The 14,798-nt window shown below is 39.7% G+C and overlaps 1 protein-coding gene across 4 annotated transcripts in view; it reads right to left on the reverse strand.

Annotated features, from left to right (window-relative positions):
- DYRK1A (dual specificity tyrosine phosphorylation regulated kinase 1A) overlaps nt 1–14,798 on the reverse strand; it is a 143,544-nt gene that overhangs the window by 23,668 nt on the left and 105,078 nt on the right. For 3 of the 4 annotated variants that reach the window (XM_044441907.1, XM_044441905.1, XM_044441906.1), the window contains one exon: nt 2,476–2,675. In XM_044441907.1, the coding sequence (XP_044297842.1) occupies nt 2,476–2,598 (123 nt within the window). In that variant the 5' untranslated portion in view covers nt 2,599–2,675. Of the gene's footprint in view, nt 1–2,475; nt 2,676–14,798 lie in introns of those variants that run through there. The other variant, XM_044441908.1, reaches the window with a different exon arrangement.

Raw genomic sequence — 14,798 nt, forward strand, 5'->3', positions numbered from 1 at the left:
AGCCAAGAATGACTGCTTCCTGCCATAAGGCAAGAAAAACAACAGGGGACATCTGGGGAGCTCCTGCTCTTCCAGGAAGTTCAGTCAGGTCTGCCTTTTCAGACCCAGAGACAGGGACCTTGCCCAAAGCTAACTGGCCTCCTCATGGAGGAATAGTCTTTTTTGCATTCTTTCCTAATGTCTCTGGTTTCAGTCCACATTTCTGCTGTTTCATGGTCAATTGAGTTCAGTCAATTGGACAATGGTCAATTTTGGATGTAAAAACCCACATAAAGTTGCACTTTGAATTTAAGTTGCATCTTGACACTGTAATTCTGTTAGTGATATTTTTCAGCTTTATGCCGTTTCTTATATTAATAGTTCATGGCCATTGCCACAATCTGCCCCAATTTTGTTTGGGACTATGTAACTTAGAAAAAAGGCAACTGAATGAGAGTAATCTTGGTTAATAAAATGATAAATGCGGTAGAGAGGAATAAAAATACCCTCCCCCTTTCTCTTAATGCTAGAATTCAAGATCATCAAAGAAACTGATTAGCAATTGATTTAAGACCAACAAGATAAATACTTATTCAAGCTCTCACAAGATGAGGAGATTACCACTAACTTTTAAGTTTATAAAATGGGATTGGACAGATTCATGGAGGCCAAATCTATCATACTGTATTAGCCATACTACCAAATAGAAATTCCTGGTCTAGAGTTGATATTCCTCTTGAGTTGATATTCCTCTTGAGTCTAGAGTTGATGGCCCTGAAGTTTGGAGAGCAAACAGGTGAAGATGGGTTCTCACCAAAATGCTCTCAGCTATAAAATCTTCCTGACAACAGGTTGCACTTAGGCGCAGAGTTCATCTGTGTGACGTGCAGAGGGCCTGAAGAAGAACTAATGACTTTCTGCCCAATTTTTTGGCTTCCTAGAAGTTTGGCCTGATTCAGTAGAGCTTGCCTTACATTTCTAACTGCGCTGCATAACATAACTGAATTAAGCTGAGGGTTTTTCTAGTCTTGTATGTAACTTCCAACAGTGGCCAGTGCTGCTTAAGGAAGTTTATGAGCAGATTTTGAGGCAACAGACATGGAGGGGAAAAAACTAAGTTTATCTGTTAGAATGTGTATCTAACACAGAAGATACCAAGTAAGTTATGATAAATTGAAGAAAACCAAAGTTTTAGAACGCTGATGGAAACGCTTGGAAACATCAAATCTAGATTTGATATTCAACAGAGAGAAAATGGATGAGATTTTTAAGACAGTGGCCAAACTGTGTGACGGTAATACTGAGTAGGAACATTTCAACAAGCACAAAAGTAGGATGTGATCCAAAACTCTTGCCTGTAATGTTGAAGTGCTAGGGTTGCAGACTCTTGCCTGTAATGTTGAAGTGCTAGGGTTGCAGACTATGCCAACTGCTAGCTAATGCACTCTGCCCCAGGCCCACTTGTTTCAATAGTCATGCAACTATGTTTTCAAGTATTTGAAGGTCTCTGAATACACCATACAGATGCTGAAAGCATTTGTTATGGTGAAGTGCCTAGGTATGGAAGAAGATGTTATTTGTACTTGTAGACAAATAAGCTTAAATATATGGTTGCAGGTATCCAAATGAGGGAATACAAATACAATAAACACCTTGTGGAATGGAGATACAACAAAGAAGGTAGCAAGCTAAATACTGACAGTCTTCACTAAGCTGATTAATTAACAAAAGTATTCAAAGTAGCTATCCCAAATTTTGGCAATCATATCTTACAAAAAGCTCATGTTCATCCTATTATAATCACAACAGATTAGTGGTGGTCTGAAGAAAATATATCTGGTATCAGCTATAAAGAAAATCAGTGAATGTATAGTAGATGATGGAGTTCACATTCCATGTAAAATTCTAAATGATAAAAAACCATATAGTACTTCTTGAATATTGGTATTAATATAATAATTTAACTTATTGCTTAATATTTTACTGAGTTCTCTCCCTGTACACATATACCATCTCCCTCTGTATATAAATGATACATCAGTATAAATATTGCATAAGCTTGTGGTTTCTCTAAGGCCTCTCACCATCCTTTCAGATGTAATACTCCCAAGTACTTAACTATGGTTAAAGCAATCAAGAGCAAACTGTGAAATTACTTGCTCCTCTCCCATTGCCACATAATTCCTAGAATATGAATTGCTGCCATCAGCCCTAAAATTGACTGTTACATTGTCAGTAAGATGCTTACTCATATTGGCCTCTTCAGGCATTCTAGTTCTCATGAAAAAGCTAGAGTGTCCTCAGAAGTCTATGCTTATACTGAAATTTTATGTTATCCTGAAACTCATGGTATTAAATACCAAGTTAGAACTTTGCAATGAAGAAGCGTAGTCGGGAAGTGGGGGTGATTTGAAGAGGAGAGCCTGTAACTCAGGTTAGGGTAAGAATATTAAACATTATCTCAGCGCAAATATTTATTCCCAAAATGTCATATACCTGGTTGGTGAGAGGCTGTTGAATCTGGTCAGCGTATGATAAGGCAGAAACTTGTTGGTCATTTATGTTCTGTTGCCGACGATCGTTGTACTGCTGATGCGAATGGGACATCTGTCCAGCCATCTGAAGGCCAGCAGCATGGAATGAAAATGACGGTGCAAGCCGAACAGATGAAGGTTTGCATGCTGAAGTCTCTACTCCTAAAAAGAATAAGCACAAAATTATTGTAATTTTCTTATTTAAGCTGTCCTTCGCCTTCCTGTCAAAATACAAAGTGGGGGTAAAAGATTTTCAGCTAGGGATATTCTTCAAGAACTGGACAAAAATCCCAAAGAACACCGCCTGAAACTGAACAGCAACTCTTTCATGCCTAAAAACTGTCAAAAAAGTCTGTTGAGAAAATTGAATGCTTCCATACAATTTGGATGTACATAGCTTTCCTGACAAGCCTTAAATACATGCACGCATGCATGCATGCTTGAGTCAGGTAGGGTAGATTGGATATAATGTACCCAAAGAGTCAACTTTCTTGTTATTAGGTTTAGTATCAACATTCCTTTTTTGTACTCTTTTCTAATTTTTCCCAAGAGCCAGTGTGGTGTTGTGCTTGAGAGTGTGAGGCAGAGACTCAGGAGTTCTGAGTTCTAGTCCCTGCTCAGCCATGGAGCTGACTGACTGACTTTGGCCAGTTATAGACTCTCAGTCCAACCTACCTTGTAGGGCTGCTGATGTGAGCATAAGATTTAAAGGAGGAAGAAAAGTATATAAGCCACCTTGAGTTCCTTGGAAAAAGAAGTGGCATGTAATAATTACACATACATGATCCATTTCCATCAAAGGTGCAGTACCTGCATGCAGAGAATAACCTCTATGCTTAATAATGGTCATTTTCCCTTCCCTTGGTCATGTGCACAGACTTGAATTCAGTCAATGATTGGGCCAAAAGTGAGAATGGAAGGTCTATGTGCTTCTTTAATATTTCTCATCCAACTCTTCCCTCCTTTTCTACCCAGAAAATATAAGTTTCATGGAAGCCCTGAGCATTTGGTCAGCAAGTAAGCATCCCCACTCACCATCTTTTTATACATGTTTTAAAATAAAAACACAGTTAATTGATTGGATTGAAACAAAAGTCCAAGGAAGGGGTAAGCACAAGATGACTTTCCTGCTCCCTCAAGCACAAAGGCTCTTCGAAGAGCTAGAACAGCTGTGTTCAGGGTGGACTGTGGCTGAGGGGGAAAAATATATCCTCTAAAATTAGGTAAGAACACCTTCCATGAGTAAAGCTGGTAAAGTTGCTGGGCAGTGGGGAAGGGGGGAAATTACCTAGCATGCGATTCTGCATAGGTAAGAGCCACTGGTTAGAGCATTTGACTATGGGCCTACTCTCCACTGATGCATGGTTTACTAGAGGACTTTGGGCCAGTTATTCCCTCAGCCTAACCTACCTCACAGGGTTGTTCTTAAAAGGATAAAACAAAGCTATTGTAAGCAGCCTTAGATTCTTCACAAGAGGAAAACTTGGATATAAATGCAGTGTAATAATAATAGCAATAAACAGCTGATATCTTTTTTTTTAAATCCTAAAATAAAGTACATGCTCTAAATGTAATCTTAGCACTTTTATTCAGAAATAAGTCCTAGTGAGAAAGAGTAAGTTCAATGAACCTGGTTCCCTAATAATGTGATTAAGACTGAAATCCTACAATATAACACCGTAATTATTTATTCAGAAGTAAGTCCTAATGAACTGGTAGCTACTCCTAGTAAGTAGGCATGAAAACTAAAAGTATTGGGTTGGCTCTAATATCATTGTTCCACCAGCAGAATGGATATCACTGGTGGAGCAGAACTTCAGCATCCTCCTTGTACTTGATGTGACCTCCAAATCCACTCTGTAATATCCCCTTAACAACTGGAGCAGATCTTAGGGGTATGCAGAGGCTGCAGGTGGGCAGACGGGATTTGAGATGTCTTTCTCCACCAGTGGTATCTGTCCTTCTGGCAGAATGCTGTTATTTGAAAATCTACATATTTTAGTGTTTTTATTAGTTAAACAATTTGGTATGTACTTTTACTTTGGAAACTTTATCTAAATAATTCATTAAATAATTCAATAACACAAATCAAGGAGAAAAAATGGCAGACATTTGTAACCACTTCTTTCTTTTTATTCATTCACTCATTCTATGACAACATACTTCTACTGTTACCTTCTAGGCTGTTTAAGTGATTGCCCAATCTTTTTCTAGTTGCTTTATTGTGTTTTATTATTGCTTTTAATAACATAGAAACATATTTATTTATAGTCCACCCCACTTTTTCTTCCAATGAACCACAAAGGTACACACATGACTCTTCTTTTTCGTAACAAGCTTGTGATACAGATTAGACTGGGAGTCAGTGATTACACCAAAACTGCCCAATCAGATTCATGACCCAGTGGGGAACAGATCCCAAATCTCCTCTGTCTCAATTCAACGCCTTAACAGTTTGATAAATTGAACAAAAAGAGCACTAATTATGACATCTCTTAAATATTGCTTTTATTGTCTCTTCCTCTATTTTAATTAGAAAGATAATAGCAAGGTTGGAGTCATACTATAGGCAAAGTTTAACACTTGCAGTTGAAGTATGTGCAGATTTTTATGTCATCAACACCTGAACTAATGTTCATTCCTGAAAAGGTGGAATACTGCAGCACAGCTTTACTACATGATATTATGCCTACATTAAAAGCATCCTAACTAGTTTTTCAAGAATATATTGTGCAGCAAAATAGGAATAAGGATGCAAATGCAAGACAAATTACCAACACCATCCCATCACAACCACAGTTAAAACTAGAGCATCTAATTCTATGTACTTCTAAATGCATATACACAGCCATCTCTTACATGAAAAGCATTTGGTATCTGATATAATTGATAACTTGCATAAAATTTACCATTCCAGGAAAGCCATTTTGTTATATGGAGGGGATACAGATGTGGGTCCCCTGCCCCACTCACCTTGCATTTTTTTGTTTTTGTTCCAAAGAATGGAAGGGCAAAAGGATTATGGAATATTTTCTTTCAGGATTACGAATAAAAAGTTTTGGACAAGGTGTCCATATATTAACTTTCCCAAAACATTTTTCCAAAAACTATGTAATATATGTAAGAAGAGTATCAAGCTCTTCCCTCAATAACTGCCCTCAAAAGTGCAGGTCCTCCAGTTTTCTGTAGTGCCTACTCCTGGTTCCTGCTGCGCCTCCTTCCTTGCCATAGCGCCTCAGCAGCACAGGTTTGCTTGTTTGTTGTTATGTCTGCACCTTGTCTGACTGTTCCCACTATATTTGCTGCCTTGCCATGTTGCCTCAGTAATACAAGGCTTCCTGCAAGTTGTGGTTCAACTACTTCACCTTGCCTGACCCTTGCTGCATCTGGATTGTGTTGTCTCATGTATCTTGCCTTGCCATGTATCATGCCATGCTGTGTCTCCTGCTCTATTACCCTGTTCAAGGTACTTGCACCTCTGTTTGTCCTCCTGGATCCTGACCCTTGACCTGTTCTAGACCACAGCTTTGTTTTGCCCTCATGCATTTTTCTGGCTCTTGACCTCAGCCTATGCCATGCCTATGATTTGGACTTCCCATTAAACCCTGTTTTTGGACCCAGCCTTTCCTTTAGTTCTGTTGCCTTGGTCCTGATGCCTCTTTTGCTCTTGTCTTGTCTCTGTCATCCACATCCACATCCCAGCCCCAGTCCCTGATGTCCCACAGGGCAGAATGCATCGAGTCATGGATCAAATAAAGGATAGTGAAACCAATCTGAGGAGAAGTAACTGAGTCTGACATAATCTGGAACCGGTTGTATGGGCCTGAGAAACCAGTTCTGGAACAGTTTCATTCAGAGGTGCACAAAGGGAACTAATCCCACCAGACCCAAAAGCCATTGGACCACAGATGCTGGCACAGCTGTCCTGGATCATACTCTGCATGCCAATGTTACCAGAATCAACTGGCAATCCCATCACAGGTACACCCAGCCCAACATGAAATCTAGAATGGCCCAAATAAATTGAATGGTCTGGGTAAGAAAGAAATACAACTGGTGTCAATTCCTCAGTCTGGATGGTGTTGAAGACTGAAGGATCTGCTACTTTAATTTCTAAGTGAGTGAGAGAAAGAGAACTGCCCGAGGCACCCAAGGTGGTTGAAGAACTTAGGGAAATGGTGGGAACACCTCCTTTGTATATGTATGCCAGGAAAGGGAAGGGGGTTCCTGCCAAAACACTCTTAGATATTGAATCTTCTCAATAACAGGCTGCATGCAAATGCACAACCCATATGTGTGATGAACAGAGACCACAAGGAAGAACCAAACTTCTGCCAGTATGACATGGTCACTTGGTAACTGGCAACTTTAAGATCAAGTGCTGCAGAAGAGTAAACAGTGTGTTGCATTGTACCAAGGTGTCTTCCCTACTTGTTAACTGAAGCTGAATGTAACCTATGTAGGATGAGCAAACGAAACAGCTGTATTTTTCTGTTGCACCTTGTATGTATGTTTAAGTTGTTGGAGTAATCAAGGTAGGAACCTTCCAGGCGTGTTACAGTGTCTGTACTAAGCACTGAAAGAAATGGTTTTGCTACAGGAGTTGACCATTCAGACATGATAACATCAAAGATTCAATCCTCAATATGAGCTGTTAAGTTTCCAGACTAAGGGACTGGGCCATTCTGATCTTCAAAATGCCCAATGTCTTCCTAGATAAGGTGGGGCCCATTTCCCACAATGTCATCTGAAGAAGGAACTGACAGTGCTGTTGAGGAGTAAGATAGCTAGACCAATTAGTAGTCATTGTCCGTGGAGTGCAGGAAATTGTTTGGCTGCACCCTTAATTCAGGCAATACAAGTGATGTCAAACTAGTGAGCAAAAATCTTCAGCAAAAAAAAAAAAAAACACATAAGCTGGAATTTTGTTCCAGAGAAAGGAGAAGCTCCTGCCAAGGCAAGCACAATGGTGATAAAAGAGGAACTGAGGAAGAATAGGCAGCAGCCCACTAAAGACATAAGCACTAAGACAGTGCAAGAGGGTTCCTGCCAAAATATCCTCAACTGTTGAAGCTTCAAGACTCCATACAAGTATAGAGCCAGTGTGTGCGATGCACAGTGACTAAAAAGAACTTCTATTTTGTAGTACCACATTTATATTATTCTGACTATTCCTAGACCATTTGTGTGAAATACTCTGATCTACGCAGTACATCAGCTACAATGTTGGTTATTCCTGACAAGTGAATGGCAGATGTGGTGTTGGAGCAATGTAATAACTGGTTCCAAAATTTCAAAGTGAAGTTGAGGAATGCTATCAAGCTTGTGCCCCCTTGTCTTTCAATACAGAAGGTAACTGTAGTTTTGCCTGTTGTGGTGTGAACAGGATGTCCCAGAGCAGTAGTTTTGAAAGTCTGGAGGTTTAGTATTCCTCCCTTCACACATTCAAATCCATGGAGCTTTCTTGTAAAACATTCTTTATTGGTCAAAGTGTTTTCCAACAAGCACACTTCCTCTCTGTATGGTGATCCTCTAATTGGGCTGCCCTTCTATGTTGATGATGCATTGTGGGGTCAAAAGCTGTGCCTACCTTGTCTGTGACTGAGAAACTACCTTGCTCCAAGTCCCCTCCCACCAACTGTACATTTGGGTCCTTCCCAGTGACTGCCTGCCCACCTGAAGAGTCTGGCCTTGAGATAAACATCTCTGTTTCTCTCATTTCAATTTCTGGGGATGGCCCATATTCCAAGGTCCCTTCCTGCATCTCTTCTACTACTGCTTCTTATTTTTCTTCTGGAGACCAGCCAGCAGCTGAGAAACTGAGAAAGAACATTTTCTCTCTCTATCTCTCTATCTATCTCTATCTCTCTCTCTCTGCCATGAGGTGGAGAGAATTCCAAAGTGCTACTTTCACTGTGATGGGAAGAAAGGAACTGAGATGGAGGTGTGCAGAGGACAGGGTGAGAGCCCCACCAAAGAGAGCTGAGTTCTGGAATGGTCCAAATGCTGTTCTGCACAGGCATATTAACTGATATACAAGAGTCACAGAGAACATAAAGATGAATTTCAAGGAACAGTAATAGCTGAGGACCTTGAAGTACCCAGAAGTGTAAGTAACACTATACTTGATTAGAGTTTCTATGAAGATCAACTGCAGTTTCCTAAAGATTCCAAACCAAATTTCTTCAGCAATCACTGTTTCCGATTCAGAAATTCTTTACCAACTCAGCAAGATAAAAATGACCTCTTTGAGAATCCTAAGCATATGTCCACTTACAAGTACATAAGACAGTAAAGTGAAATATTTTAGTAAAAAGAAAGGGGAAGAATTTTGTTGCCAACAAGTTTATGCTGCTGCAAAGTCTGCTGAATCCAAGATTCACAGGCAGAAATGTAAGTGATGATAACACTGATTCTGCATTTGACTGGGTTACAAAATAAAAATATACTTGACACTTGATGTTGAAAAGGTACTTTCAAATGTAGCAAAATACAGAGTATCTTTAGGGGTTTGGTCCAGGGATGAACTCTGGGATTCTGCCAAAAATATTGCTCCTGCAAGATGGTGACAAGGTCTTTGCAGAGCACAGGCTCTGACTCCTTCTTGCTTCTTACCGACTTCAGATTCCTCCACTTGTCTGCAGCATGTGGGGAAAAAAAACTGGTCAATGTTTGGAATAAATTGATGTATGTGTAGTCAGTGGTCCCAACTCTCTCCAGTTATATTCTCCTCAAAAAGAGTTTTTAAATTCAGAAGAGGAGGCGGGGACAAATGACTTTGAAGTTTCAAGGTTACAAAGTGAAGATATCTTGTATCTTCAGACTACACATGAAAGCTGTCTCACCTTGGAAAACAAGGAAGACATTTCAGAACTAGGTGGGTAAGGAAATGGAGGGGGAGTTCCTTGACCCTGTAGGACATGGGTCCTCAAACTAAGGCCTGCAGGCCAGATCTGGTCTGCCATACCCATTTAACCAGCCCGCCCCAGAGGTTTTGCACTCGCTGTGCACACGAGCTGGTGCGCACGCGGCTTGCTCGTGAGAAGGTCATTTTGGACTCGATCTGCTCATGAGCAAGCTGGCGCCTTGCTTCGTGAGCTCCCGCCCCCCCAACCCGGCATCCTGTCCCTGCCTCGCGTGCACTGCTGGCACCTGTCAACTGGCCCCCTGTTGAAAACGTTTGAGGACCCCTGCTGTAGGACAATGACAGGCAAAGCAAAGAGACCAATTAAGAACTGTCCAAAGTGCCTGCCAACTATTCCTCAAGCAGCCACTCTGAAGGTGGTCAGTCTTTCTGAAAGGGAAGAAAGCAGGGAATGTTTCAGTTTGGGTTCAACTCTTCACATGAGCAGATGTTTTGCCCACATTTCAAGAACAATGTTACTTTGCTTTATTGCTGTTCTGTGACCTATTAAGCTCTAATAAAGCACTGTAGTACTAAGGTTTTGACAAAATCTGCTAGAGAGGCTGGGGGGAGACTTGCTCTTGACAGTGTGAAAGAATAGAAAAACTTGTTTCAATCTTGGCAAACTTTCAGTTTTTAGTAGTCCATGATAACTATAAAGAAGAAAAAAGATGAAGCAGCAGCTGTAGAAACTGAAACTGATAGTAACTACTCAGAAAATCAGCCTGATTAAATGTCATATATATGCATTGAGTCTTAGGTCTACCCTCCTCCCTTTGTCCTCAGTTCTTTTTATACAAGTATGGGCTTTCTATCTCTCTGCTTAATAATGTGAAGAGGACTAGAGGAGATATAATTTTCTTTTCTATTCCTCATATTGATAGTATACTCAATTTCTATTATTTTTTGCCTCTCATAGACTGACAAAACCAAACAGATTCAGGAGTTCCTTATAATTCAGAATACAAACAAAACAAAACTTTTTTAAAAAGTCTGTTTATTATTGTCTGAATAAGTTGTACCTTTATATGCTAAACCACATGCATTTTATAGTTCCAAAGTGTTTTTCAATCTGAAAAGGGTACTAATATTGGATTTTTACTTTTTTTTTTTTTTTTTTGGAGGGATGGATACTTTTCTCATAGCTTTAAAATGTCTTGAAATATTACATCACTAAAAGAAGATCAGCTCACAAACTGTTTGGTTTTGTCAATTAGGACTTCACCCAGTTGAAGAAATCTAAATAAAAGAACTGTATGAATGTTAACTGAACCAGGGATTAGTCAGTTAAACAGCCCAGCTGTGCATATGAACAAAACCATTCAGTTTTCATATTCTCTAGACCAGTAAAACTATCTCAGTCTGGTAAGTATGATTTATCAGTCTTGAAATCAGCCTTGTGCTGCCATGCTCCGTCCTCCTCCTGACTACCACTCCACATCAAGCTTAAGGTAAGAAACCTTAGTTTTCTTAAGCAAGATAACATTGCTTGAACATTGTAGGAAACTGTTTTAAGGAAATACAGCTGCAATCCTACACACACTTCTCAGGAAGACCAATAAGATTTAATGGGTTTACTTCTGAAGAGGCATGCAAAGGACTGTGCAGTAAGCCAGCTCTGCTGAAGAAAGACACATGAGGAGGAAGCATGGAGGCACATGCCTTGTGGTTAGACTGACAAACCATGATTTATCTGAATAGGATAATTATGTGTGAATCAGGCCTCTCTGTGGTTTTAGATAATACCTATGGTGCAGCAGACATCACCTTAACTTCTGGAAGTATCAGTAGTAAGAATCATCAAACTTTAAAATATCTCCTGCTTATTTAGATTGGGACATCTTTTCAATTGATCAAAGGATTGTGTTAATTAAGCTATCAGCCAATGATATGATAAAGATTCAGTGGCAATATGTCTGCATGAAAGAGACTCTACAGGTAAAGTATTTATCTACTTTCATTTTTCATAAAAAGTTTGAAACTGAAAATAAATATTTTCAGCAAATAACTATTGTTTTGTTCTAAATGGCTGTCACTAATGACTATGTTGAAAGTGTTTAAATATCCATACATAGTATTTCCTAGCTAGACTAGGTACCTTGATATCTCTTACCAACGGAACAGCAACAAGGTAGATGAGGAACATATTCCTGGAATAAACCTGGGATCTAGTATTATGACTATGACTAGTATTATGACTGCTTCATTGACTATGCTAAAGCCTTTGATTGTGTGGATCACAACAAATTGTGGCAAGTTCTTAAACAGATGGGAGTACCAGACCTTCTTATTTGTCTCTTGAAAAACCTGTATGCGGGTGAAGAAGCAACAGTGAGAATTGGACATGGAACCACTGATTGGTTCAAAATTGAGAAAGGAGTTCGGCAAGGCTGTATACTGTCGCCCTGCCTATTTAACTTATATGCAGAGCACATCATGAGAAATGTGGGGCTAGATGAATCACCAGTTGGAATTAAGATTGCCTGGAGAAATATCAACAACCTCAGATACGCAGATGATACCACTCTCATGGCAGAAAGTGAAGAGGAACTAAAGAGCCTCTTGATGTGGGTGAAGGAGGAGAGTGCAAAAGTTGGCTTGAAACTCAACATTAAGAAAACTAAGATCATGGCATCCGGTCCTATCACTTCCTGGAAAATAGATGGGAAGAAATGGAGGTAGTGACAGATTTTATTTTCCTGGGCTTCCAAGATCACCACAGATGGGGACTGCAGCCAAGAAATTAAAAGACTCTTGCTCCTTGGGAGGAAAGCTATGGTAAATCTAGACAGCATACTAAAAAGCAGAGACATCACCCTGCCGATAAAGGAGTGTATCGTCAAGGCTATGGTTTTCCCAGTTGCGATGTATGGCTGTGAAAGTTGGACCATAAGGAAGGTTGAGCGTTGAAGAATTGAGGCCTTTGAATTGTGGTGCTAGAGAAGACTTCTGCGAGTCCCTTGGACTGCAAGGTGATCAAACTAGTCAGTCTTAGAGAAGATCGACCCTGACTGCTCTTTAGAAGGCCAGATACTGAAGATGAAACTCAAATACTTCAGCCACCTAATGAGAAGGAAGGACTCACTGGAGAAGACACTAATGCTGGGAACAATTGACGGCAAAAGAAGAAGGGGACGGCAGAGAATGAGGTGGCTAGATGGAGTCACTGAAGCAGTTGGTGTGGCTTAAGCGGACTCTGGGGGATGGTGGAGGCCAGGAAGGCCTGGAGGAATGTTGTCTATGGGGTCATGATGGGTCGGACACAACTTCACAACTAACAACAACTAGTATTATGAAAGAGGGGGAATAATGTCTCTATATCCACTCCCCACCAGCACCATACATGATTTTGTGCACCTCTTATCAAGCCTTCCCTTTTTTTCCAGCACTCTCATCTGTTGGAACCTTTTCTCATAAGCTAGTAACGCTAGCCTCTTTATCATTTTAGTTGCTTTTTTGTTCACTTTTTCCAACTCTGAAATTATCTCTTTCAGCTGCAGTGTCCAGAACCATAGTATCATTATCAGGTATCCTAACTGAGGCTACAACATACACTTCCATAAAGGGAATATGAGCTTTGCAGATTTATTCTTGATTCCTTTCCTAACTGTGCCAAACATGGATTTTTCCTTTTCATAATGGCTACACATTGCATTGGTATTTTCACTGAGCTGTCCCTCACAGCACCAACATAGTCTTTTGGTCAGTAATGGTTAGACATGATCCCATCAGTGTTTACTTGGATAGCAGTTTTTGACCCAATGTGCATCACTTAGCAATCTGTACCAAGATGGCCTAACATAGAAACCTACATTCTATCAGTCTCTTCACACAAGATAACCTGCTGGAAATTTATTTTGCAGTAACTACATACAAAGCTCATACTCTTGCATCTTCTGCTCTAAAAAGCCTGTTAACTTAGTGGAAACAAGCTTAACTTGTCTTGCTTGATGAAAAATGTTAAGTTAATCATACGATATTACCTTCAAGAAACACTACAAAATTCTACAAATTAACATCTAAGAAATTGCTCTGTGAAAGAGATGCACAAAGCCCACACAGGAGTTTGATTACCATAATTAGAGAAAGTCTGCATTTACATGAGTGATTTATTGACACAAAGAAAACAGCAGAAGATGTACAGCAGAAACCAATTTATCCCAGAATGTGCACATGCTCTGGTATATATTATATCAATGCAAAAGTTGTATTTCTGGCATACTGGCACCTGGAATTATTACTAGCACTCTGGTGCAGTCAATACTAACAAGCACTTCTCTGAAGTTCATGTTTAGTATTGGCTAGCAAGATGTAATATTGAAAGCACCAAATCTGGATTATGAAAGATACTTTTTAGTGAAACTGAAGAATCTGTACCAAATACATAATGATGAATGTTAAAAAGTAAAATTTGTATGTTATTATTTTGACTCATTTCTATCAGGCTACAGACATAACTTAAATACTAAAATGGATGTGCTAATAGTTTACTTTGGTCAAGAAAGAAACAGGTGTCTAAGATCTGTTGTCTCTTAAACTTTCAGCCACTTTTCTTATCATTTACCATGTATTCTGTGGAACTGGTACAGCAGGCTGTGTTAAGAACCATAGTGATTGATTGATTGATTGATTGATTGATTTAAAACATTTCTATGCTGCTCGGAACGACTTACAAAAGAGACCCAACACACACAATTAACCTTAAAAATTTGGAGACATCTCAGCACAATATAAAACCTCATAAATCAATTAACAATTAAAATAACTTTTAAATATGGTGATATGGTGCTTCTGCTCTTAACTTTGCCATCTAATGCCAGTGAGTGGATGGGATGTCCTGCTGGATCATTTATTTGGATTGGGCTTGGATTTGTCTCAGCAAATGGTGCTGTGGGAATATTTCTGGGCCTCATGTGCTTTTCAATATCTACATGAAACTGCTGGTGGAATTTGGAGGTTTGGGCTAAGATGTTGGCCAACAGCAGTCCATGCATTGGCAACTCTCCAGAAGATTCAGCTAACAGAATACAGTATTCAAAACTGTAATCAGTACAGCAAAGTGGAGTCACATTAAAAAGATGCTAAAATACCAGGAAGAGGGGGATCGACATTGCTAGAAATGGTGCTAATCTACATTTCTACGGGGCATTAATCTACAGGGTAAGTCCCTCTAGGGGGAGAATGTCTTCCATGGGAAAAAAATGCTCTGCTGAACATGCTCTCTCATACAGACTTGGGCAAGAGATTGTTGACAAAAAAATATTCTTGTTATTGCAACAGCAGCATCCTGTGTGCATTCTCTAAGATGAGAGTCCTACTAAATCCAGTGGGAGTTACCATCAAATATGTATACACAGGATTGTAATGTCTTGCTATTAAAA

The sequence above is a fragment of the Varanus komodoensis genome, unplaced genomic scaffold (assembly GCF_004798865.1).
Source record: "Varanus komodoensis strain SLA01 unplaced genomic scaffold, ASM479886v1 scaffold4, whole genome shotgun sequence".
Lineage (NCBI taxonomy): Eukaryota > Metazoa > Chordata > Lepidosauria > Squamata > Varanidae > Varanus > Varanus komodoensis.